Source organism: Orcinus orca, chromosome 9 (genome assembly GCF_937001465.1).
Source record: "Orcinus orca chromosome 9, mOrcOrc1.1, whole genome shotgun sequence".
Taxonomy (NCBI): domain Eukaryota; kingdom Metazoa; phylum Chordata; class Mammalia; order Artiodactyla; family Delphinidae; genus Orcinus; species Orcinus orca.
The window spans coordinates 45,686,069-45,711,529 of record NC_064567.1 but is presented as its reverse complement, the minus strand read 5'-3'; the positions used below and the strand labels follow the sequence as shown (position 1 = coordinate 45,711,529).

The window sequence follows — 25,461 nt, the reverse complement described above, 5'->3', positions numbered from 1 at the left end:
GTCTGGGACACAAATCTACCTGGAGCTCGGCCAGATGGTACCTGGGATGTGTAGGAGGGGACTCCCGAGGGCCACCGGGAGACTGAGAAGATGCCAAGTTCTTCCCAGAGGCGGCACACCCTGGGGAGCAGGCCCTCCCCGACAGCCAAGATACACGTGACCTGCCAGGCCTCTCACTCTGTGACCTCACGACAGCTTCACAGGAGTGAGCAGAAAGGGGGTAATGCAGGCGTCCCACAGCAAGAGGCTTTGTCTGTGATCCGAAAGCTCCAAACAAAGAATTTTTTTTTCTAACACCCTGGTATTTTAAGTGGATGCAAATTCCCTGGTAGATGAACAAAGTGGGGAAAGCACCTCTTTCAGGGCTTTGGGGCTAAAGCCAGAGAAAAACAGACAAGCATGAAAAACTGTCCAAAGCCCTTTCCCTTGGCCAGGGGATTCCCAGAATTTTTATCCGCAGACTCTGACACCCACGCAGCCAGCCTGCCTCTGCTCTTTGGGCCCTTGTGTTCCTGCTTCCAAGGAGCCAGGAAGGACCGGACTCCACCCACGTGCATCCACCGAGGCTCCTGCTGAAGGATGCTGGTGCCTGGCCGGCCCGCACGCACTTACACACATCCACTCCCAAAAACCGCGGAGCTGGTGCGGTGGGCAAGGCAGACCAGGCTCTGCGTCCCGGTTCTGCCATCTTTTCTCTGCTCTGAGCTTCGGTTCCTTCATTAGAAATTGAAAACCATAATTTCTGCCTCCATTAATTGTCTCACATTAAGTCAAGGTTTATAAAGCTTAACAAGTAGGGGTTGTTAATTATCTTTTTCTTGTAGATTACTAACATCGAGAAAAGGCGGCGGTGGGAACTCCTCAAGGCCTCCAACTGTCCTTTACAATAAATTTCCAAATCCTTCCCAGCCCAGGAGGCTCTGCTTGGCCTTCCTCACTGTAACTTCCTCAATACACCCTGTTCTTTCCACCTCTGAGCCTTCAACCGTGCTGTTCCCCGAATCTCGCATGCTCTAACCCCTCCTCATCCCCAGGAACTAGTTGAAAAGGCTCATTCTTGGAGGAGCAGATCCCAGACTCCCCTAATCCTAGCACAGCTCTGATAATCTGTCTCATGACATACATACTGTTATTTTCACTCACAGCACTTAACCCATTTATAACTATGTATTTGTGTGTACCGCCCCTTCCTCTTCCAGTAGCCAGCAAATTCCATTTGGCCAGGCGCTGAGCCCCTGGATTCATTCGTTGCTGTATCCCCAAAACTTGGGAGATTCCTGGCACCAGCGAGGTCTCTGATAATATTTGTTCAATCAGTGTGTTGAAGAACTAAAGCTCCAAAGAGCCAGGAGGAACCAGGAGCTACAAATAGCTCTCTGACAGCTTGCAGCACCAGGCTGGGGAGCAAGCAGAGCACTTCATACCCATGGGAAAGCCAGGAAAACAATTACCAGCTCATTATCAGAAATGCTAAAGCACCCACAATTCACTCAATGGAGAATTCCCTCTTCTGGGCTCTGAGTTCCACAGGCCTCTTGGAAGATTGCCAGAGCTCCAAAAGACATAAAACCTACTGGGGTGTAAAGAAGAAGGGAGATGAGTATGGATTTTCTTAAAAAGGTAGTGTCCTTGGAACAGGTCATTGCATTTTCAATGGGGTGTATTTAAATACTGTCATGTCTACCCGAGTCCCATCCTGGGAAATTCCAGGCCTGGTTTCTGTTTTCTCAAATACCCAGCACACCTGTCTGGGTGAATGCTTTAGAATATGTTTAGAAACACAGAATGTCTGCCTGTGTTTTATCACACCCAAGCTAACAATCTCAGTGCACTGAGATGACATTTATCCAAAAATAAACATCATAATCCACTGTAATAAAGTCGGTCAACACCAGTATCACCACCACCACCCCGAGTGGATATTAGGTCACCCAGTGTAAGCAATGGTTGAGGTTTAAATGTTATAAATCGGTGTGCGGGTGTTCCCGTGTTCATTCCATAAACAGGCAGAGGCAGGCGGTTCTTTGGAAGGGCCTTGTATCCAGAAGGACAGCTCTACGAAGAGCACAAGCACATCTGTGGGTCAATTCCAGGAGGCAAGCATAGGGGTGGGGAGGTGGGCAGAGAGGGAGGGACACTCACTGAGTCCCGTTCAGTGGTTAGAACCTGGATTTCTGCTTCAAATCCTGGGTGCCGCACTAACAATCTGTTGACTTTGGGCTGGTTATTTAATCTCATTGAGCCTCAACTGTCTTATCTGTAAAACAGGAGAAACGATAACTACAGTATAGGGTTGTTGGGAAGATGAAGTGAGCTAAAAAGCCAAAACAACAAAAAAAAACTAAAGCCCTTTGACCAGTGTTGTACATTGTAAATCTATGTAAGTGTTTGCTATCAGACGCATCTTTATTTCATTTCATCAAAGCCTCAAGCCAAACCTTCCGCATTGATAGTTTTTCTATCTGCAAAAAGGGAATAACTGAGGCTCATGAGGGTTAAGTAGCTTATTCAAAGCCACACAACTAGGAGATGGCAAGACCAGCACTTGAACCCAATCATCATAATTACCATTTCCTGAAAGCCAGGTGGTATGCCGAGCACTTCACAGCAGCAATCTCATCAAATACTCAAAACCACTCTGTAAGGCAAGAATGACTAAAACTATTTCATACAGACGAGGACACAGGGTTGGAGAGGTTAACTATCTTGGCTGAAGTCACACAGTTAGTTAAGGAACAAAGCAGGGGCTTGATCCCAGCTCTGACACCAAAGTCCATGGTCTCCTCCATTTAAGTCCTGCCTAATATTTGTTATAGATCTAGTAACTCCACTTGAAATCATCAACATGCCTGAATTCATATTAATGGAAAACACTGGCCTTGTTAAGTGGAGTCCAGGAATGGCCCTCTCCATGAAGGGGCCTGCTGTCCTGAATCACAAGGAGTTAGGATATCCCCAAAGAAAAGCCTAGCTTTCCACCCAGTTCCTTTCCTTCTAGAAGGTTTGGTTTGGGGTCATAGATAGCAACTGGGGAATGTGTTAAAATGAAGCACGGGAAGTTCTTAGTCACTAGACTTTCATCTTTTGGGAATTAGAACAACACAAATATTTTCCCACGTAAATCATCATCGGTCCCAGCTCTGCTACCATGGAGGGGTTTTCCTTAGCAATATGTGACTGCCCTACCCAGCTAAGTGCGACTCTGAAAATATCTACCCAGTCATTCCATCCTCCCAACTCTTTTCTGTCCCTAACCTGTATTGTGGGAATGACACAGAGAAGAGTCAGTATCAACACCCTGATACAAAGATATAGTAGTGGTGACTTCTCATGGTTTTTGGCTTTTTTTTTTTTTTTTTGGATGCGTTGGCTCTTCGTTGCTGCGCACGGGCTTTCTCTAGCTGCGAGGAGCAGGGGCTACTCCTTGTTGCGGAGCATGGGCTCTACGTGCGCAGGCTTCAGTAGTTGTGGCGTGCAGGCTCTACAGCGCAGGCTCAGTAGTTGTGGCGTGCAGGCTCTAGAGCGCAGGCTCAGTAGTTGTGGCGCACGGGCTTAGTTGCTCCACGGCATGTGGGATCTTCCTGGGCCAGGGCTCGAACCCTTGTCCCCTGCATTGGCAGGTGGATTCTTAACCACTGTACCACCTGGTAGGCCCAGGTTAATATTTTAATAAAACATGAGGGGCTTCCCTGGTGGCGCAGTGGTTAAGAATCCGCCTGCCAATGCAGGGGACAAGGGTTCGAGCCCTGGCCCAGGAAGATCCCACATGCCGTGGAGCAACTAAGCCCGTGCGCCACAACTACTGAGCCTGCGCTCTAGAGCCCGTGAGACACAACTACTGAACCCGAGGGCCACAACTACTGAAGCCCGCGCGCCTAGAGCCCGTGCTCTGCAACAAGAGAAGCCACTGCAATGAGAAGCCTGCGCACCGCAACAAAGAGTAGCCCCTGCTCGCCACAAGTAGAGAAAGCCCGTGCGCAGCAACGAAGACCCAACACAGCCAAAAATAAAAATTAATTAAAAAATTAACCTACCAAAACCTGGTGCTGATCTGGTGCTTTGCAAATTACCTGGACCCTCATGTTGACCTATTCATCAGTTCCATAGAAAACTATAGTTTTCTTTAAAGAAAAATGACTACTCAGCAAAAAAATACCAAAGTGACAGCTTACTAGAGTACTCTAAATGATTTTAATTAAGTATAATAGAACACAAAATTGCCTTGCTGGTTCTGAAACGGAGCAGGACGCTATGGTCCTTCCCTACCACGTCCTCTGCCTGACTTTTGTGTGTGGAAAAACTTCATCTAAAGAATTAGTTTAATCAGAGAAGCAAGAAAATGCAGAAGCAAAGGAAAACAGTCCAACAAGACTAAATAATAGTAGTTTAGTCATTAAGCATGGTTAAGGACCTTTAGTTCCTCCTCAAGGGCTGTAGATAATATTCTGAGCCATCTCCTGTGAGCTGTCTTGTAGATACTGAAACGCCCACCTGGTGAAAGCAGTTAACTACATGGTGATCTTACTGTAGCCATGACATAAGCTGCCACAAGTCTGTGAACTGGCCTCAAGAAATGAAAACAAACCGACCCTGCAACTGAAGACTAACTGTACCTAAAACAACCAAAATGACACTGGTCAGACCACCACGTGACCAATTTCAAGATGACTGTCAGAGCTGACTGCACAGTTTCTGCATGTAGCCCCCTACCCCCGTCTATAAAAGCTCTTGCCCTCTGATTGTCACGGGGGGAGTCGGCCTTTGGACAGGCGTCCGCCCTCTCCCCCGGTTGCCGGCATCCAAAACAAAGCAAACTTTCCTTTCCACCAACCTGGCCTCTTTAATGGCTTTTGAACGGCAAGCAGTCAGACCCCACTCTTGGTTACAGTTCTATAGAGGCAGACCCCTTGTTAGGGCACTGTGCCCCTTCTGAGGGTCAAGGTAAGATCCCCTCAGAATAAAAGCATCCCAGGCCTCACTGGCTCAGCTCCAGAGGGTGGAAGGATGGTGAAGGGGAGGAGGGATGGTGGTGAGCTTGTCTTGGTCAACTCTGCACCAAAATGTCTGCCCACAGTTTGGTCTGTGGCAGTTTCTAGATAAAATACATAAATAAGAATTCAAGCCAGAATGTCTTGCTTTGACAAACTTTCTAGCACTGAGTAAAAACCATCAATTAATTGAAATGGCAATGATTAGTCTCCTCTTACTACAAGAGTCAAGTTTGGAAAAAAACACTTGCTGTCACTGAGTGTCTGATGCACCAAAGAGTTTCCCTCAAAACAACTTTGGACCCTATAGATGGATGAAAGGAAGCCCTTTGTATTAAACTCAACTGACTTTGCCCAGAAGATAAAAGGAAACAGGACTTCCAGAAACCTGCAAAATACCTACAGCTTCTGCCTGACAAAAATTCAGCACAAGTATAAACTTTACCTTTTTAAATTTCACCTTGCCTCAAACCCCCAAAAAAGAAGAATCGTAGAAGGAACTGGTAATATAAACCTCAAATCCTAGGTTTATGTCTTAAATATCGAGTAAACATTGAACTCTTTTCTTTGGATAAGAAGAGACAAGAATTTGATATTCTCATTAGGCAAGTTAGCGATAGCACTGTAAAAAAACACTTGAGGGCTTCCCTGGTGGCACAGTGGTTGAGAGTCCGCCTGCCGATGCAGGGTACACGGGTTCGTTCCCCGGTCCGGGAAGATCCCACATGCCTCGGAGCGGCTGGGCCCGTAAGCCATGGCCGCTGAGCCTCCGCGTCCAGAGCCTGTGCTCCGCAACAGGAGAGGCCACAACAATGAGAGGCCCGCGTACCGCAAAAAGAAAAACCACTTGATCTTTATACCTACATTGCATCACTGTTTATAGTATTTCTAATGTCTAATCTAAAATAAACAGTGCTGCTGTTACTATCAAAGTGATCATCAGTGACACACAGAGTGGGACCAAGCTGGGATATGGGATACCCCCTGACAATTGTAGGATGTGGGTCCTCCCTTCTCCAAATTCCTGACTTCTTGATCATCTAGGAAGGATTCACTGCCCCTAGGCCAAGGGTCAGTAGCAAAACAGGTACAACCGGGGCACGGCCTGAGGATGCTGCCAAAAGGAAAGTCATCTGTGTGTGCCCATGTCAATTCTGAGGCCCTGTAAACAGCCCAGCTTTGGGGGAGCCCATTTTTTGATATATGGGGCAGTGGGGTGGAGGAAGTCTCAAGATTAAGGACCACTTTTTTTTGCCAAGAAATTCATTCCTATCGCATGGAGTAAAACTGTATTCCAGAGCCATCAATAAGCCCTGTTGGGGGAAAGGGTGGTGGCCTGAAATTCCAGACTGCAAAGTACACGGTGCCCAAGGGGGAAGGAGCTACAGAGCCCTCCCCCGAGCAGGGCAGGAGAAGAACAGGGGAATGGAGCAACTACTGGCCACTCTCCCTCACCGTGGCTGTACTAAATAAACAACTGTTGAACACAGATCACCACCGCAGTGGCTAGTAACTGCCACTGATGGAGCAGCCACCACGTGCCACCCGCCGTGCCAGGCGTTTGATACACCCTATCTCATTTAACCTCACGACAGAGCTCTTTAGATCCCCATTTTACGAGAAAGAAAACAGGGGTTCAGAGAGATCACATATAACACGCCCATGGTCACGCATCACAGAAGTGACAGAATCTGAATCGGGGCACAGGTTTGATGGGCTCCAAAGCTTGAACTTGAATTTCTTCATTACACAAAAACACAATCTACTCTTCTTAGACCCTTTGGAAGCCCTCTCTTCTCCTAGGTTGTCATTTGTTTTAAATCCACCTTTCTTATCTGCAGTAAAAGTCTGTGTCTCGTCCAGTGGCCCCACTTGCTGAGATTAGAGCTATCTGTCCCCAGGGTGAGAACAGGATAAATCCTGTGCACTCCTAATATCCAAACTAGAGTTACTATTCCCTGGATGTGGGAAATCTCAGATAGGCGGCTTTTAGGAGCGACAAACCCGACCCTGTGGCAAGCACAGCTGGCTTCATCCTTAAAGCAGAAAACCCAGTAGTTAAGGCCATGGGTTTACTGGCTTCCCGCAACTTAATTTTAAAGGCCAACAACGGAGGCATTTCCCAGAAAGCAGAACTAAAGGGGCATCGTGATCTGGCAATCCTTCTGTTTTTCACAATATGCCAAAAGACTCTATGCATATCTGAGGCTGCATATCTGTTCTGAACACACTGTTCAGGCCACCCTGCCAAGCCTTGTCTCATTTCCCTTCTTTGCATTTCAGGAAGCTGGAGGGAAGTCCACTGCCCCCTCCCCAGGGTCACGCAAGACACTGGGAGCAGCCGAATCCGTCTGCAGGCTGTACTCCATCAAGGCCCCTGCCGGCCTTTCCACCTTCTCTTGGCAGCCACACTTTGGTCATAGTTGCTCAACGCTGAACGCACAGTGGAATCAGCTGGGGATACAGAGGCCTGGGTCCCACCCCCAGGGATTCTGATAGATCCAGCCTGGGCATCTGAATTTTACAAACGCCCCAGGTGATTCTAAGATACAGACAGGATTGAGAAACTCTGCCCGGACCACCGTGGGATAAACGATTCCCCTAACACTGAAGTTCATCCCCCCCGAACTTTCGTGGCATGCCACAAACTCCCGGGTTTCTCCGCCTTGCTCCACCCGGGGCTCTTCTAGAGCAGCTTTGAATCCCGTCCGCTCGCAGGATGACGCCTCCCTGCTCCTCCTCCCTCGCAGCGCCCAGGACCCCAGAAAACTTGTGCCCCGCGCGACCCACCCCCGTCGCTAGGACTTACTTGGTCGCTAGGTGCGCAGACCTCGCAGCAGCAGGGAGCAGCAGACCTCGCAGGGAGCGAGAGCCTGATGCGCCGGGAGGGCGCGAGCGGGAACGCTGAGACTGGGGAACGCCGAGACTGGGGAACGCCGGGCCGGGAGCGCGCGGCGCCCGCAGCTTCACCAGGACCGGGGAGGGAGCAGTCGCGGCACCGGCTGGGAACGGGAACTGGCCCGACCGCAGCGAAGGCCGCGCCCCTGTGGCCGCGCCCCGAGCCTCTGCGGCCTGCGCGGGGAAGGCGAGGCCGGGCCCGGGCAAGCGAGTCGGGGTCGGCGGGGCGGCCGCTCGCCCGGACCGGGCGGGGGAAGCCGGGAGAGGCGGCGCGCAGAAAGTAGCCCGGGGCAGCCGAGAGGGGCGGTCCCTGCCCCAGCAGAGCAGCCACGCCACCGCTCAGGCCGAGCGGGCAGGCCTGAGAGCTCGCCCAGGGGTGACACATCGCGAACTAGACGCCAGCTCGATCTTCGCCTCCGCGAGCCTAGGCCCGTCCCCTTAAATGAGCCAACCGGAGGCAGCAGCACCTGAGCAAGATGGTGAAACGCCTGTTAAAACGTTAACAAGTGCTCCCGGGTGAAACTCGCGTTAAAACGTGACACCTGCTCCCCGGTGAAAAGTAGCTCAAAATCATCAAGCCTTTTACGACAGACCATATACTTCGATTTACACTTTTTAAAATGTAAGCTTTTCTTCATGTCCTTAAATCTCTTCTTGGCAGTGTACGTTTTATAGTCTATACATTATGCTGTGAAGACCTGTAAGGGACTTTTTAACATGCTAATACCTTTCGCAATAAAATGTTTTTTAAACGTTTTAAATGGAGAATCTACATAAGGCATAACGATGCTATAAATAAGTTGTCACATTCACACTAGAGTACATTCAATCACATGACCACATATGCTCATGAATATTTAGATTACCATCAAAGGCTGCCTTCTGATAAAAGTTTGTTCGTAACTCAAAAGCGAAACTTTGCAAACGTAAACTTGATGGGCTACCTTGTGCAAACTTGTGAGCTCCAATATAGAGATGCTAAAGATACCAATTCCTCCAGTTTATACCCTTACAGGAACCTCTGGTAGAAAAATTACAAAATTTTTCTTTTCTCTAGGATTCTGGATTTTATCTTCCATATCTTTTAAACTCATATTTTCCATATCCTGTTTCTCTGGCTGCATTCTGAATAACTTCTCAGTTGTCTTTCCATCAATCAATTCTTTTGTGGCTATTCCAACCCCGCTGTGTTACTCATCTGTGTTAGGCGGAATACTCCCTACACCTGGAACCTGTGAATATGGCAAAGGAGAATTAAAGTAGCAGGTGGAATTAAGGGTGCAAATCAGCTGACCTTGAGATGGGAAGATAATCATGGACTATTGGTATGGGCCCGATGTAATCACAAGGGTCCTTATAAATGGAAGAGGGAGGAAGAAGAAGGAGAACTAAAGAGATAGCAGCCTGAGAAGGATTTGGCCTCATGTTGCTGGTTTTGAAGATGGAGGAATGGGTCTATGAGCCAAGAAATGAGGGTGGCTTCTAGAAGCTGGAAAAGGCAAGGAAGTGGGTTCTCCAGTAGAGCCTCCAGAAGTAATACAGTCCTGCTAACACTTTGATTTTAGCCCATTGAGACTCACTTTAGACTACTGACCTCCAGAACCGTAAGATAATAAATTTGTGTTGTTTTAAGCCACTAACTTTGTGGTAACTCGTTACAGCAGCAATAGGAAACCAATACACCATCCATTTAAGTTCTTAATTTCAACAATAATATATTTTCTAAGAGTGTTTTGGTTCTATTTCTAATTTTCTTGGTCATTTTTAATAGTCTCCTGTTCTCTACTGATTCCATCACTTAAAAAATTCATAGTTATTTTTGTTTTTAATTAAACTTTTTATTTGGGCTAATTGTAAATTCACATGCAGCTGTAAGAAATAATGCAGAGAGACCCTTATACCCTTAACCCAATTTCCCTTCATAGTAACATCTTGCAGAACCAGGCTGTAGGCATTGGTACAGTCAAAATACAGAACACTTCCACCACTACAACGATCTTTCATATTGCCCTGTTTTATCATACCACTCCCTCATTAACCCCTGACAATCACTAATCTGTTCCCCGTTTCTATAATATGTCATTTCAAGAACATTATATAAATGGAAGCACACGGTATGTACCAGGATTTTGTGATCTTGTTTTGGGATTGTTTTGTTCACTCGGCATAATTCTCTGGAGATTCATCTAGGGCATTGCATATATCAATAGTTCTTTCTTTTTTTTTACTGAGTAGTATTTCATGGTATTACCACAGGGATACCACAGTTTAACCATTCACATGTTAAACAACATTTGGATTATTTCCTGTTGTTGGCTATTATGACTAAAGCTGCTATAGACATTAAACTACAGGTTTATATGCAAACATAAGTTTTCATTTCCCTGGGATAAATGTCCAGGAGTGCAACTGATAGGTCATATAGTAGTTGCATGTTTAGTTTAAGAAACAGCCAAACTCTTTTCCACAGTGGCTGGACCATTTACATTCCCAACAGCAATGTCTAAGTGATCCAGTTTCGCAACACCTTCGTCAGCATTTGGTGTTGTCACAATGTTTTATTTTAGCCATTCTGATAGGTGTGTAGTGTATCATTATAGTTTTAATTTGCTAATGATGTTGAACACCTTTTTATGTGCTTACTTGCCATCTGTGTCTCCTCTTGGGTGGAATGTCTCTTTGTCTTATTCATTTATTAACTCAATTGTTTGCTTTTTTACTGTTGAGTTTTGAAAGTTCTTTATGTATTGTAGATAACAGCCCTTTGTTAGATATGTGATTGGCAAATATTTTGTCCCACTCCAAGCTTGTCTTTTCATTCTCTTAATAGGATCTTTCACAGAGCAAACATTGTAAATTTTGATGCTCCCTAGCTTCTGTTTTTCCTTGTATGGATCATGCTTTTGGTATTCAGTCTAAGAACTCTTTGAAAAACCCTAGATGTTAAAGAATTTCTCCTTTCTTTCCCCAAAAGTTCAGTTTTATGTCAGGCATTTGAGTTAATTTTGAGTTAATTTTGAAATGAGACTTAAGGTTAATTTTATTATAATTGTTACTTTTGCCTATGGATGTCCAATTGCTGCTACAGAATCACCGTTGAAAAGCTATCTTTCCTCCATTAAATTACCTCTCCACCTTTGTGTGGGTCTATTTCTGGGTTCTCCATTCTGTTCCATTGATCTGTGTATTTATCCCTCTGCCAATACCATACAATCTTGAATTGGGTCGATGGATTCCTACCATTTTATTCTTTTTTTTTCAAAGTTGCTTTACCTATTCTAATTCCTTTGCCTTTCCATATAAATTTTAGAAAAATAATCTTGCTGGGATTTTGACAGGAACTGTGTTAAACCTGTATTGGAGAGAATTGACATCTTTATTATATTAAGCTTTCCAAACCATGAACATGGTATGCCTCTCCATTTATTTAGATCTTTGATTTCTTTCATCAGTGTTTTGTAGTTTTCAGTATACAAGTCTTACACATGTTTGGTTAAGTTTGCCCTTAAGTATTTCCTTTTAAAAAAGTGTATATGTTGTTGGTAAGAATGTAAAATTGTTCAGCCAACGCGGGAAACAGTTTGGCAGTTCCTCAAAAAGTTAAACATAGAATTACCATATGACCCAGCAATTCCACTCCTAGGTATAAACCCAAAATAAGTGACAAGAGGTACTGAAAAATATATATGTACACACATGTTCATAGCAGCATTATTCACAATAGTCAAAAGGTGAAAACAGTCCAAATGTCCATCAATGGATGGATAAACAAATCGTTATACACATATGATAGAATATTATACAGCCACGAAAAAGAATGAAGTGTTGATACATACTACAGTGTTGATAAGCCTCAAAGATATTATGCTAAGTGAAAGAAGTCAGACATAAAAGGTCACATATTATATGAGTCCTTTAATATGAAATAACCAGAATAGGTAAATTCATAGGGACAGAACGTAGATTGGTGTTTGCCAGGGAATGGGGGTGGGGGAGGGAAGAATGGATGTGTGGTTCCTTTTGGGGTGATGGAAATGTTTTGGAAGTAAATAGTGATGGTGGTTGGACAACATTGTGAGTGTATTAAATGCTACTGAGTCGCTCACTTTCAAATGGTTAATTTTATGTTATGTGAATTTCATCACAATTAAAAAGTTACAGTTTAAAAAAAGCAATTGTAAATGGTATTATATTTTTAATTTCCGTGTCCAAGTATATAGAATACAATTGATTTTTGTATGTTTATCTTGTAACCTGTGACCTTGCTGAACTGACTTCTTGGTTCTAAGGGATACTTTTTTATAGATTCCTAGGGGTTTTCTACATAGATAATCATGTCATCTGTACATAGAGACTGTTTCATTTATTTCTTTCCCATCTGTATGCCTTTCATTTCCCTTTCTTGCCTCACTACACTGGTTAGAACTTCCAGTACTATGTTGAATAAGAATAGTGAGAGCAGACATCCTTGCCTTGTCCCCAGTTTTAAGGGAAAAGCATTCAGTCTTTTACTATTAAGTATAATGTTAGCTGTACGTATTTTATAGATGCTCTTTATCAAGTTGTTGATGTTCCCTTCTGTTCCTATTTTTCTGAGGAATTTTTTTATCATAAATGGGTATTGAATTGTGCCAAACACTTTTATGCATCTACTGATGTGATCACGTGATTTGTAATAATAGTTAAAATACAGTGGATTACTTTGATTGATGTTCAAGTATTGAACCAGACTTGCAGCTCTGGAATAACCCGCCTTGGTCATGGTATAGAATTCCTTTTATGTATTGCTAAATTCTATTTGCTAGTATTTTTTTAAAGAATCTTTGAATCAATATTCATAAGGGATATTGGTCTGCAGGCTTATTTTTGTTTGGTTGGTTTTTTCTACTGTGCCTGGTTTTGGTATACTGACTTCACTAGCTTCACAAAATGAACTGGTAAGGGTTACCATAATGCCCCCTGTCTCTGGTAATTTTCTTTGCCCTGAAATCTACTCTATCTAATATTAATAAAGCCACTCATTCTTTCCTTTGATTAATGTTTGCATCATATATCTTTTTCTATCCTTTTATTTTCAAGCTGCTTATATTGTTATAGTTGAAGTGAGTTTCTTGTAGACAGCATAAATAAGGCTGGGTCATGTTTTTAATCCACTCCACCAGTTTCTGTGTTTTAATTGGTGTCTTGAGATCATTTACACTGAATGTACTTATTGATATGTTAGGGCAGCGGTCTCCAACCTTTTTGGCACCAGGGACCAGTTTCGTGGAAGACAATTTTTCCATGAATGGGGGGCGGATTGTTCAGGCGGTAATGCAAGCGATGGGGGGGATGGTTCAGACAGTAATGGGAATGATGGGGAGCAGCAGATGAAGCTTCAGTTGCTGGCCCACTGCTCACCACCTGCTGTGTGGCCCAGTTCCCCAGGGGGTGGGGACGCCTGTGTTAGGGTTTTGGGGTTTTGTTTTTACTTTTGGCTGCGTTGGGTCTTCATTGCTGCACGCAGGCTTTCTCTAGTTGCGGCAAGCAGGGGCTACTCTTCACTGCAGTGCGCGGGCTTCTCATTGCAGTGGCTTCTCGTTGCGGAGCATGGGCTCTAGGCGCACTGGCTTCAGTAGTTGTGGCACGTGGGCTCAGTAATTGTGGCTCACAGGCTCTAGAGCGCAGGCTCAGTAGCTGTGGAGCGTGGGGTTAGTTGCTGCACGGCATGTGGGATCTTCCAGTACCAGGTTTCAAACCCATGTCCCCTGCATTGGCAGGTGGATTCCTAACCACTGCACCACCAGGGAAGCCCCTATAATTGTTTTAAATAGTACCTCTACACATATTCAGAATCACAACTCACAATATTTTAATTTTTGCTTCAACCATTATGTAAGAAACTCAAGAGAAGGAAACTCTACTGTATTTATCCATACTTTTGCTTACCATGTTATTTTTTTCCTTTCTGATGTTTCCAAGTTCCCTCTTTTATCATTTCCTTCCTGTTAAGAGAACTTCCTTCAGTCATTCTTTCAGGGTAGGTCAGTTGGCCACAAATTTTCCTAGTTTTCCTTCATCTGAGAATGTCTTGATTTTCCCCTTCATTCTCAAAGGCTATTTTCACTGGATTCTGGGTAGACGGTCCTTTTCTTTCAGCACTTGAAAAATGTGCCACTTCCTTCTGGTCTCCCTGGTTTCTGATGAGAAATCTGGTGTAATTGAAATTGTTTTTCTCCTGTAGGTAAGGTATCATCTCTTACTTGCTGCTCTCAAGAATTTTTGTCTTTAGTGTTCAGAAGTTTGACTACACTGTGTCTGGTGTGGTTTTCTTTGGGTTTATGTTTGGAGTTCACTCAGAGTTCTCTTTTCTTTTTAAAAGTTAATTACTATTTATTAGACAACAGCTGTATACCAGCCATTGTGCTGGGCATTTTATGTACACTATTGCTAATCCCACCCACAAACTCGGGAGTTAGGTGTCTGTTAGGTTAAACCATGTGAGACTGTCATGGCTTCATTAAACTTCTTTCATCTGTAGGTTTGTGGCTTTTGCCAAATTCAGAATGTTTAAACCATTATTTCTTTGGTCACTTTTTCAGCCTGTCCTCTCCCCTCTCTGAGACTCCCATGACACAAATGTTAGATCTTCTGTTATATCCCCACAGGTCCCTAAGGCTCTGTTTTGTTTTTTGTTTTTTGTTTTCAGTCTGTTTTCTCTCTGCTTTTCAGACAAGGTTAATTTCTATTGTTCTGTCTCCCAGTTCACTGATTCTTTCCTCTGTTCCCTCCATTCTGCTGTTGGACCCATCCTCTGAGTTTTTAATTTCACTGTAATTTTACTGTATTTTTCAGTCCTAAAATTTCCATCTAGTTCTTCTTTATATCTTCCGTTTCTTTACTGAGAATGTTTGTGTTTTCATTTGTTTCAAACACATTCCTCATTGCTCACTAAAGCATTTTTATGATGTCTGCTTTCAAATCTTTGTCAAATAATTTAAACATATCTGTCATTGTCTGTTTTGGCATCTACTGATTGTCTTTCTTCATTTAGTTTGAGATCTTCCTGGTCCTTGGAATGATGAGTGATTTTTCAGTTGAAGCCTGGACATTTTGGAAATTATGAGACTCTGGATCTTATTGAAATCTCCTATTTTAGCCGGATTACTCTGAAACCATTCCAGCAGAGGAAGGTGTGGGCCACTGCCTCGATACTGCTAAATGGAGGTAGAAGTTCAGGTTCTCACCCAGCTTCTGGTGTCACCCAAGGGAGGGTCCACCTTGTTACTACGGAGGGGAGGTAGGAGTCTCAGCTTCCCACTAGGTCTCCACAGATACCTCCTTGGCTGGGAGGAGTAGGAATGCCTCATTACTGCCCCCTACATGGCCTTCACGGACACCACAGGGAAGGGTGGCTTTGTTACCACTGGGCAATAAAGTCCTAATCTGTCCCTTGGTCTCCTCTGACACCACCCAGCAGGGACAGGGAGGGGCACCTTGTTACTGCCAGATGGGGTTTTAAGTACAGGCTCCTCACATGGTCTCCACTGACACTACTGGGGGGCGGGGGGGAAGGGGAGTGATTGTTACTGCTGGGCGGCTCCCTACTCAGCCTTTTCTGACACTACCCTGGCAATGCTGGTGGAGGACAGGGTTAGGGTGCCTTGTTACAACCTGGCAAGGGTGGAAGTCCAGGCTTCCCTCTTGAACTTTTGCTGGCTTGGGTGGAGGTGAGGTTCTAGTTTTTCTCCATGGTGTTTGGCTGGGGTAAAGCACTTATTCTCTAAGTTTTATCTGGCTAGACTGTCCATTTCCCAGTCCTTTGCCTAGACAGCAGCTTTTCTTGTTTTGTTTGTTTGTTTTTCATCTCTGCTCATGCTCATTGGTGCTTTCAGGTTGCTGGCTTCTTCAGCTAGAAGTCTGAGATGCATGAGGCAAAAGAAAATCCAGGGAATTCAGCACCATGTCATGCCTTGGGTCCTAAGGTCTCTAGCTGTTCTGCTTGTTTTATATATTATGTTCAGGGATTTTAGTTTTACTTAACTAAAGGAATAGGGAAGAGTATGTCTATTCCATCTTCCCAGAAGTCAGTCTCCAAATATACTTATATTCTGTTTTTGATCATTTCAATATCCTGAAACCTCAGGGATGTAAATTTGTTTTTTTCTGTTCTCATTCATAGTGTATCATTTTCCTTATTATTATCTTTTAAATTTTTAAGTGGAAAACCTGAGAACCTGAATTAGGATCGCTTTCTTCAGAGAGGATTTGCATCTATCTCTGCTGGGAGCCACCAGGCTTACTAACTGGGGACTGTTTTAGTTCTCTTCAAGGGTCCTGGTTTCATACAGAATTCTCAGGTTCTGTTTTCCTGTCCTGTAAGGGTTAGTCATCTAATTCTGGGGCTATTATTGGCAAGGATATCTGGGCCATTTGTTTACCATTACTGTCTAGCCTTTCAGCTCACTTTATCTTCTTTCTTTTTGTGGGAGAGGGGCTGGTACAACTTCAAGATTTTCCTTATTTTCTTTCAAGCCCAGAAATGCTTTTCAAAAACTATGTTTGCTATAGTATATCCAGGAGCTGGTTGTATTGTGGTTAGAGGGCCAAAATCACTGGTAGAAATGGAAATTCCCTACATATGACATTTGCTAGTACTACCTGGAAAACAACTGGAAAAATAGTCATGATTAACAGATTTTTGTTAAAAGGCCAGACACGAAGATTTTATTGTTAATGTTTTAAATTCCTTAATGAAAGCTGTCATTTTAGGTAGGAGAGACAGATTTTAGAATAATATGCAATTTTTAGTACCTACAGCACATCTGAGCCTTGCTTACTATATTACCATAACTGTGTTCTGGGTCACAGACAAACTTGGTCTTTTGGGGAGGAGTTAACAACTATCGAAAACTGGAATACTGGAGGGTATACTTGAAAACAGTGAGGTATAACAGCTATGAAACATGGTCAAACCTGTAGTCTATGGCTCAGCCACGAAAGAATTGCAGCTGTAGCTGAAAAGTCCTTTGGTCCTTCTTCGCAAGAGTAAAAACCAAATCTTTGTTTTATGCTGCTGTGGCTTGTTCCCTCTCATTCTAATAACCTGTTTGGAAGGTCCAGCTCACTGCATTCCACAGAGACATAAGAGAATTTTTGATAACCAGTGTTGTTTTATTCATGACCCGCCTTTCTTCCACTTATTCAGTAAGTAAATTTAAGAAGGTGACCATTTCTTGGTAAGCCAAGAATCAAATTTCAGCTTCCAGGAAACACATTTCCCTCATAATCGTGACCCTTCTACTTTAAAATCTTGTTCCAAGGATAGCTCTGTACAAACTTAATTCTTCAGTAAGAACAATAATGATTGCTAATACTTATTATATGCCAGGCTCTGTTCTAAGCTTATATATATATATATATATATATATATATATATATATATATAGACACTCCTCAAAACAATCCTAAGACATAGATATTTGGGCTGTCCTCAGTCTGCAGGCAAGGAAGCTGAGGCACAGTCATACAATCCAAAGTTTCCCAGCTAGAAAGTGCTGGAACTGACAGCCAATCCTCGGCCGTCTGGTTCCAGAGTCTGTGCAATTATCCTTTAGTATAGATTGGCTATAGACCAAGACCAGATCCAGTATGTGTGATGATGTGAGTCTCTCTAACAAAATGAAATGTAGTATTTTAGTAGGGACTATAGGTGAAACCACAAATACATTTATTCCTCTAAGAACAGTATGCCATCTTTTAAATTTTGAAGTTGTTATAATCAATTGCTTCTGCAGTTTGCTTGCTCTTAGTAAGCTAAGAAAAAATCCCAGAGCAGAGTGATTTACCAGCACCATCCTTAAGTTGCAAATCTACCCTTTATCACAGAGCAAAAATACACTTCAGATCAACTCAATAAAATAACTTTAAGGGTTCACAGAAGGAATACTCACATCTACTTGTCATGCATTCCAATGCCGCAAGGCCCCCTTTTCAATTGTCTAACTCCTATCCTGGACTTTTTATAGCCTGAAAACAAGGAATCACCCAAGTGAGATACCCCTTCAGAACACTGTTGAAAATATATTAAACAGAGAGATATCCCAGATTCCCGTTCTAAATGTTAAAAATGTATTAGCATATAGAGAAAATATCTGTAGACGTATTCTATTAGGTTCTAATGAGTTTTTGCTTCCCTCTTTTTGATAATGTCTTCAATTTCTTCTGAGACCTTTCCTTTGTAGTCATTTGGTTCTATTGCGTTTAACTTCTTTTGATAGTCCGGTGGCAAACCATTCTCTTTTGCACCCAGGCAAATCACCTAGAAATGGTTAAAATAAACAAAAAACCCTTTAGTTAGGAACATAATTTAATTTAGTATACCACAGCTTTATTTGTAGTATCAAAGTATGAAATATTAGCTTTCCGATAACTCTGGAATAAACAATTCTAAAACAAAATGGAGGGATAGTCATTCCTCTCACAATGAGCATGAATGTGCAGGGAGTTTTCAAAGCCACAAGATCCACCCTTATGGAAGAGCAATTGTACTCAGTAATATGATTTAAAATGTTTTTATATTAAGAGAAAAACTTATTGTACAGAATTTGCATGATTTTTTAAGAAACAAACACCATTCTCCAAAAAAATTTCCAGTTTACAGGTAGCAGTTGTAGTTGAATCCTGGAGTCTACTCTACCTCTGAATTAGACGTGAGGGAATAAATAGCAAGTGTGTCCAGTGGTACTTCCCAGATCCATACCAGGCTTAATTCCTCTAGGGTCCTTCTAGAAAATTCCAGATTAGGCCCAGGAACTGGGTCACCCTCTCCAGGTATCATGTCCTGACTGGGCCTGCCAACAGGTACCTAAGTTTGGGTTTCTGAAAAGGGATGTTGGACTCTCTATCCTGAATTCTTTTCTGGTGCTTGAGGGAGTGGTATCCCTGATTCTGAAAAGCAGTGTGACTTATTTTTCCCTCCATCTGGAAATGGAAAACATTTCAGCAGTAGGAAATATATTTTTTACCTACAAAAATGAATCTTGGTGTTCATGAAATACTGTTTTATGGAGGAAGAAAAAAATGATTATAAAAGCATGGGTATAGAATAACTCTACAAAAAATACACACATACATGCTATTTTCTACTTTAAAAAAGTAAAAAACATGTCTAGAATTATGACTCAAATACATTTCTACAAGCTTTTTTTCTAATAAATGAAGTTTTAGGGACATATTTCTATCATTATAAATAAATCTGAACATTTAGTTATTCGGTAAATAAATATCATTTTTGTATTAAAAAACATTTTGATTAAAATGAATTGTACATGTAGAATTTAAAACACACAAAACCTTTTAAAAACAAGATATTCTTTAGTTTAGCTCAGTAAAAATTAACAAAGTCTTTGTAAGTAGTTAGTTAAAAGGATACCTTTTTATACTGGGGTGATGGGGGAACACGCTCATAATTTGTCATCTGATAACTTCGACAGGTTATTTCTTTTCCTTCTTGAGTAGAAACATTAACTTCTATTGGGACATACATTCCACTTTTAACCCCTTCTTGCCTGAAACCAGAACAGTCAAATTTTAATCATACTTGACTTAGCCAAGTTAGTTTACCAGATTAAAAATTTTAACTATTTATGGATGCACTTGCTCCCTGTATATTTTGGGATAGAGCAGAAGTATCACCGCATCAAAAGGAAGTTTAGCCTTTCAGTTAGAAAGCTGGAGACTTACTATTACTGGGTATGCTTCTAATAGACCTCTATATTTAGCCTATCTAAAAACATGCTTCAGTGTAGTTATTTCAAGCTTTGTAACACTGAAACATTGCTCTCTAGGCTACAAAAACGACTGTGTGCTGACAGCAAGAGAATATCCACCCAGAGAAAAGTAGAGAGGATGGCTCATTCCTGTTTGCAAGTGAAGTAAAGTATTAAGCATGTCAGATGATTGTCTGCTCTTCTCAAATCCTACTCTTCTCTGCCACTTTCTTTGCATTAAATGCTCTGCCACACAACTCTTGAGTTCTATTTATAAAGCGCATCAAAGCATTTCTAATATGTTTTGAAGTTTTTACAAATGATTATTACTGTTTTTACTGATTCAACTGCCACCTTAAAGAATTATTTTTTAAAAACTAATAAAAACTGAGCTTTTGAAATCAATAAAAGTATATAACAATTACAAAAATCTTCATGCCTTCTCACAATATGAAACTACAAAGATATTTTTATTAAAAAACAAATAGAATGAAAATAAGGACTTCCATCAATTATAGAAGAGATTACAAATGTCTCCCCAAATCTCAATCAGAGAGTGTGACCCTTCTAGGCTTTTCTTTTTAGGAATGAACATTATACCTTTTAGGTTAACTCTAAAGTATAAAGAATATGTCCGTAGTATATGGTTTTGAAAAACCAACACATATATACACATCCTTGCATATGATCCACTTTCTAAATTAGTAATTATTTAACTTTTAATCAGAAGTCACCTACTTATCTAGAGAACTTAAATTGCTTTTGTTCATTTTCCATACTACTCCCCATACTTCATCGCCAGGACTTTCAAAAATGGTGGCTATACCTCCATGCCAAGTTTCACTAGTTTTGCCTTGGGGATTGCCAAAGTCAAGCTTAAAATCCTACAAAGGAAACCAAAGTGATATGATCAGTATCCACGTGAACCAAAATTTCCTTCTTCAAAATAAAAGAAGATTTACCTTGAACTCCATGCAACTAAAACAAACTTTGAGTTCCTTCTGTTAAAAATACAAAGATAAACAACCAAGGACCCGGATCTCAAGGACTATAATTTTTCATATTTTTCTTTAAAAATGAACTGTATACTGAATATGTACACGTATCTTACCATAAACAAGAGGCTTAAAAGGGAAAATAAATCCCATAATCCTGAGGCCTTAACACAGCTAGCTTTATTTTTGAAAACTACTTCCCAGCCCACTTACATAGATTTTAACTTAGAGGCAATCATAGTGTACATAATTGTTGAAGCTGGGTGATGGCTACCTAAGGGTTATAACATTCTTCCCACTTTTATGTATGTAAGTGTATCCTATTAGCATTATTTTTTTTTGTCCTAAGGGAGCTGGCATTTGAGGGTGATCTGTACACTTATAAATTTAATATTCCTGAATTGTATTAACATATCTATAATAATGATAAGAGCAGCTAACACTTACTGGAAAATTACTGGGTTCTATACACTGTGCTATGAGCTTTATATGGACTTTTTAAAAATCCTGTCAACAACTTTTTATACCCATTTAACAGAAATAAAAACTGTGGCTTAAAAAGATTAAGCAACTTGCCTAAGGTCTCACAACTAATAAGTAATGGAGTCAAGGTTTCGAGTTTAGTTTCCTCCCTCACAGAGATGAGTAATCAAAGGACACAGCCAGGAAGATTAAAAATCCTTACTTGGCTGTTTGGTCTAAGAAGATTTCTTTCCATCTTTCCAGAGCTTAGCTTCCTTAATGATTAAAAAAAAAAAAAAAAAGAAGGTTAGACTAGATAATAAATCTAAGGTTTATATTTTATCTCTGTCACCTTTATTTTCTTAAAAACCTGTCAGAATTTCACAAAAAAGGTCGGTTTGAGTGACCCGTACCTTCAATTGGTATACTGGATGTTCTAGGACCAGGTATGCCTGACAGGACATCAGGGGATCTGATAAAAGTTACAACCACACTAGGAACTGATTGTCTATTGTTAAATCCAATAGACAATTTTCATTCCTTGTCTTGCTCTACTTCTCAGCTGCTTCTGACATCATTAACCACCAGGTCTTGATCTGTCTCCTTTCTTTTAGGCTGTTCCTTGATCTCCTTAATCCCCTTTGCCAACTCCTTCTCCACTACCTGCTCTTTAAATGTTGGAGTTTCTGAGGGCTCAGTTTAGGCCCTTTTCTCTGTTCAGCAGTTTGCTCAGGACAATCTCATCCCCTCCAATGGCTTCAAATACCATCCAATATTCCAGTCGTCTTCTAATCCAGCTCAGATCTCTCCTCTGAGCTTCAAAAATGCTTAGAATATAGTGAGTAGTTAATGAATGTTCACTAGTATTTTTCTGCTCACTTGGATATACAACGAGCATCTCAAACTCAGTACAGCTGACCCTTGAATAACACGGGTTTGAACTACACAGGTCCACGTATACGTGAATTTTTTTCAATAAATATAGCATCTATATTTTCCTTTTACATATCATCAAATTAACTAAGTATGGGGAAAAGTTCGAGTAGAGATTAAAATAGAGAATATGTGGCATCAAAAGAACTAGGGTCTGAGTCCTGATTCTATCCAAACTTTTTCAGCTTCCTGCCCTTGGGTGAGTCATGTATCAATTCCTTTGTTTTTGAGGTAGAGATGGCAGTTCTGATTTTCGGCTGGGTGAAGGGTCGGCACCACTAATCCCGGCATTGTTTAAGGGCCAAATACATGTCCAAACAGAGCTTGATTTTCCCTCCCAAACTAATTCTCCTCTTCTTTTCACAAACATCACCGTCATCTACTCTGTTGCGTCAAAAACCTTAGTCATCCCCATTATCTCCTCTTCCTTTCACAATCAATCACCAAGGCCTAACAGTACTCACTCCTAAATATCTCCCAAACCCAGCTACCCTCCACTGCTACCACTGCAGGGTACCATTATCTTTAGCATGGACTGCTGCAAAAGCTTCCTAACTGGGCTCCCTACATCCACTGCTTCCAATCCATTTTCCATAGCAACCAGAACCAGCTTTCAAAGATGTAAATCTGATGTTTCATTTGCTTAAATTTGGCAGGGGTCCTCTCATTGGTCTCAAGATAAAGACCCAAGCCTTCTCTGGCCTCTGTGGTCCTGTAAAATGTGGCCCTTCCCGACCTCTCTAGTCTTCATGCTACACCCTCTCCTCACACACTAGATTCCAGCCACACTAGCTGGAAGGTCCAGCTTTTTTCTTTCCTGAGGTCTTTGGTCCCTGCTGTTCATTCTATCTGTTTGCTTCCCCCTTCCCCAGTCATTCAGGTCTCAGTTTAAAAGTCACATTTTCAGGAATGGCTTTACTGAGCATCCCGGTTAGGTCAGGTCCCCAAGTCATACACTTCCATAGCACCTTGAATGGATCCTTTAAAAAAAAAAAAAGATTTCACTTTTTTTTAGAGCAGTTTTAAGTTCAGAACAAAACAGTGAGTAAGGTATAATATATCTCCTTTTAAGACTGACCATACCTGTGACGGAATAATCATTTGCTTGATAGCTCTTTGCTGCATTCCAATTATAAATCATCTGAACTTCTTTCCCACGTTTGGGGAATTCCCTGCCTTATGAGTTTGGGGGCAGACAGTGTTCAGAGCCTGACTCCCATTTTTGAAGTTTCAAATGCCAGAAGTTGGTTCTCCCAGCTTTTCTTGAAGTCAGGGCATGGGCACGTGGCCAAGACTTAGCCAATCAGGACACCCACCTAGGGCTTTGAATTAGAAACTAGTGACCCAGGGCAGCACCTTGGTGGTGGCAACCAGATTTGGGTTTCAGGAACTTGGAGATGTAGTGACAGTAGCAGGCAGGGTCCAGCGCAGGTGATGCACAATGCAACGTCCATGTTTACCAAGCTTAGCGGCGATGCAACAGTGGCCTCCTGGGCTGGTTCTGTTGGTGTGATACTGGCTGTTTTAGAGCTTCCCTTTTATGCCTGCTTGTTTTGTCAGCTTTGTGGTCCTACCTTCCTGGTCATTCTGTGAGCTCTTCAAACGGCCTTTCAACACATTCTTTTTCTGCTTGAATCAGCCACTACTGTTGCTTGCTACTAAGAACCCTGACAACGATAGCAGAGACCATGTTTGTTTGGTTCAACAATGTCAAAAGGCTTTGTACATAACTTGTTCGAGTGTCTCTCCTATAGACTGGGAGGTCCTGAAAGCAGCCAGCTTTACTCAATCATCTTTGTATCTCCAGGTAAGTGCTGGAAGAATACGCACTAAATGAATAAATGGACTGTACTAAGAGCAATGATTCTTACCAAGGCAAGCGAAGGTCCATCCAGCCACTTGATTTAACTGAGCACAGCCCTTACTGTGAATAAGAAACGGCTCCAGCTTTCAGGACCTCTCAGATCGGGAGCAAAAGGCAGGTAAATGGATTTTTACAAAACCAGGTGACAAGTCCTGGAGCAAAGTGGGGTACAGAACAGAAAGCAACTGATTCCCTGACTTGGGTCAGAGAAGGCTTCTCAGAGGGACCAACCGAATGGATTCTGTGATGATGCCCCTAAATCAGTGGCCAAGGGAGAGGCGCTGGGATCTGGGCAGAACGCGCAGCTGGTGAGAACGTCAGGAGAGAGACGTCAGGGTAGCCTGGGAGGCACAGGTGCCAGAGTAGCACAGCTCAGCAGGGGTCAAGCACAGGGCTGAGGGCGAGAGCGACCGGCCCGGGGTCGTGCAAGGAACCCTGATGTACTTTGAGCAGAAAGAGCTGCATTCCCGGCCCAGTGCTGCCAACAAGCGGCGAAGAGAAAGCGAGTTCTCGAAATCCTGGCTCCCTCGTCTGCAGAGGGGGGCAGAGGCCATCGCAGGGGCCAGGAGGAGAGCACTGACCTGCAGGCGGGCCACGCTGCAGAACACGGCCGAGGGGTTTCGGAGGTGGATCCGCTCCGTCAGCAGGTTGCTGCCATAGGCGAAGTAGAGAAAATTCTCCCCTTCCTGACTCCGGAGGTCCTCGCCGCCCGAGTTCGCCATGTCCCGCCGGACGCCTGCACGGACCTGGGATCTGTAGCAGGAGAGTGAGGCGAGGACGAGCATAGCGCGGTGGCCGACGACCCCAGCCCAGGAAGCGCGGCGCCGCGCAGCCTTAGAGCTTAGGGGAAAGGCGGGAAGCTGGGGCCGGGCGAGTCATCTGCGACCACTCTTTTGAATGGCTGCCAGTACCCAACGCTGTGAGTTGCTCCCTCTGATTGGCCAGCCCACCGCCTCCTCTTCGCTCGCTGCTTGGACTTTGCAATACTCTGCCCTGAGGCGACCCAGGGCTGATTCCACATTGGACCCGCTCCTCTGTTGTCCCGCCCCCGTGTTCAAGGCTCCCTCTGATTGGCTCCCTCTTCGCGGGGACGGGTCAGGTCCCCCATTTGTGGGTCGTAGCTCGCCTGTCCTGGCCAGATTTTCTTACCTTTGGGTGGCTCCTGCGTGGTTCGCTGGCAGTGTGTGCTCTTTAGGGAATTTTTGGTCCATTTAAGATGAAACAGCAGCTCTGGCCATGCCCCCCACGGTCCATAACCCAGCAGGTCGTCCCTGTCCCGCTCTCTGCTTTTGGAGTCGGGACGTATATTCACCCCCACACGCTGGTACCCGCACCCCTAGCCCTGATCACCTCCCTGATACCTTTTCTAAGGACGCTTGGCTTCCTGGAAAAGCTCCTCTGAGTGTCAGGGGCTCCCTTCCCCGGTGGAAGTAGCGTGCAGCGTTCAAATCACGACGCTTGCTGTTTACTTGGAAGCCTAACCTCCGGCACTTCTCGTCTCTGGTTCCTCCTTTTTTTTTTTTTTTTTTTTTGGTTTTCTTTTTAAACATCTTTATTGGAGTATAATTGCT

At 43.1% G+C, this 25,461-nt stretch overlaps 2 protein-coding genes across 5 annotated transcripts in view; both read right to left on the bottom strand.

Annotated features, from left to right (window-relative positions):
• NOD1 (nucleotide binding oligomerization domain containing 1) overlaps positions 1 to 8,278 on the bottom strand; it is a 112,143-nt gene extending 103,865 nt beyond the window's left edge. For 2 of the 3 annotated variants that reach the window (XM_033428323.2, XM_004269945.4), the window contains exon 1: positions 7,798 to 8,275. The gene's annotated coding sequence lies outside the window, so the exon portion shown is untranslated. Of the gene's footprint in view, positions 1 to 7,797 lie in introns of all 3 variants that reach the window. The other variant, XM_033428325.2, reaches the window with a different exon arrangement.
• An 8,740-nt stretch (positions 8,279 to 17,018) lies between these two features.
• Positions 17,019 to 25,398, bottom strand: GGCT (gamma-glutamylcyclotransferase). Of its 2 annotated transcripts, none has more exons than XM_049714872.1 (5): positions 25,252 to 25,398; positions 24,472 to 24,643; positions 20,375 to 20,520; positions 19,300 to 19,435; positions 17,019 to 18,186 (listed from the first exon to the last, which is right to left on the bottom strand). In XM_049714872.1, exons 2-5 carry the CDS (start codon positions 24,610 to 24,612, stop codon positions 18,043 to 18,045), a joined length of 567 nt encoding a protein of 188 aa, XP_049570829.1. In that variant the 5' UTR covers positions 24,613 to 24,643; positions 25,252 to 25,398; the 3' UTR covers positions 17,019 to 18,042. The 2 variants fall into 2 exon arrangements, with proteins under 2 accessions (XP_049570829.1, XP_004269992.2); XM_004269944.3 differs by lacking the exon at positions 25,252 to 25,398 and adding an exon at positions 25,040 to 25,216.
• Positions 25,399 to 25,461: the final 63 nt, after the last annotated feature.

What these genes read in the sequence shown, in the direction of transcription:
- GGCT (XM_004269944.3), bottom strand. Translation starts at nt 25,101, where the DNA reads ATGGACCAAAAATTCCCTAAAGAGCACACACTGCCAGCGAACCACGCA. An exon ending in GCAGCGTGGCCCGCCTGCAG is followed by an intron (nt 20,521 to 24,471) that starts GTCAGTGCTCTC and finishes TTTCCTTTGTAG; the next exon opens with GATTTTAAGCTTGACTTTGG. An exon ending in AATTTAAGTTCTCTAGATAA is followed by an intron (nt 19,436 to 20,374) that starts GTAGGTGACTTC and finishes TTCTGGTTTCAG; the next exon opens with GCAAGAAGGGGTTAAAAGTG.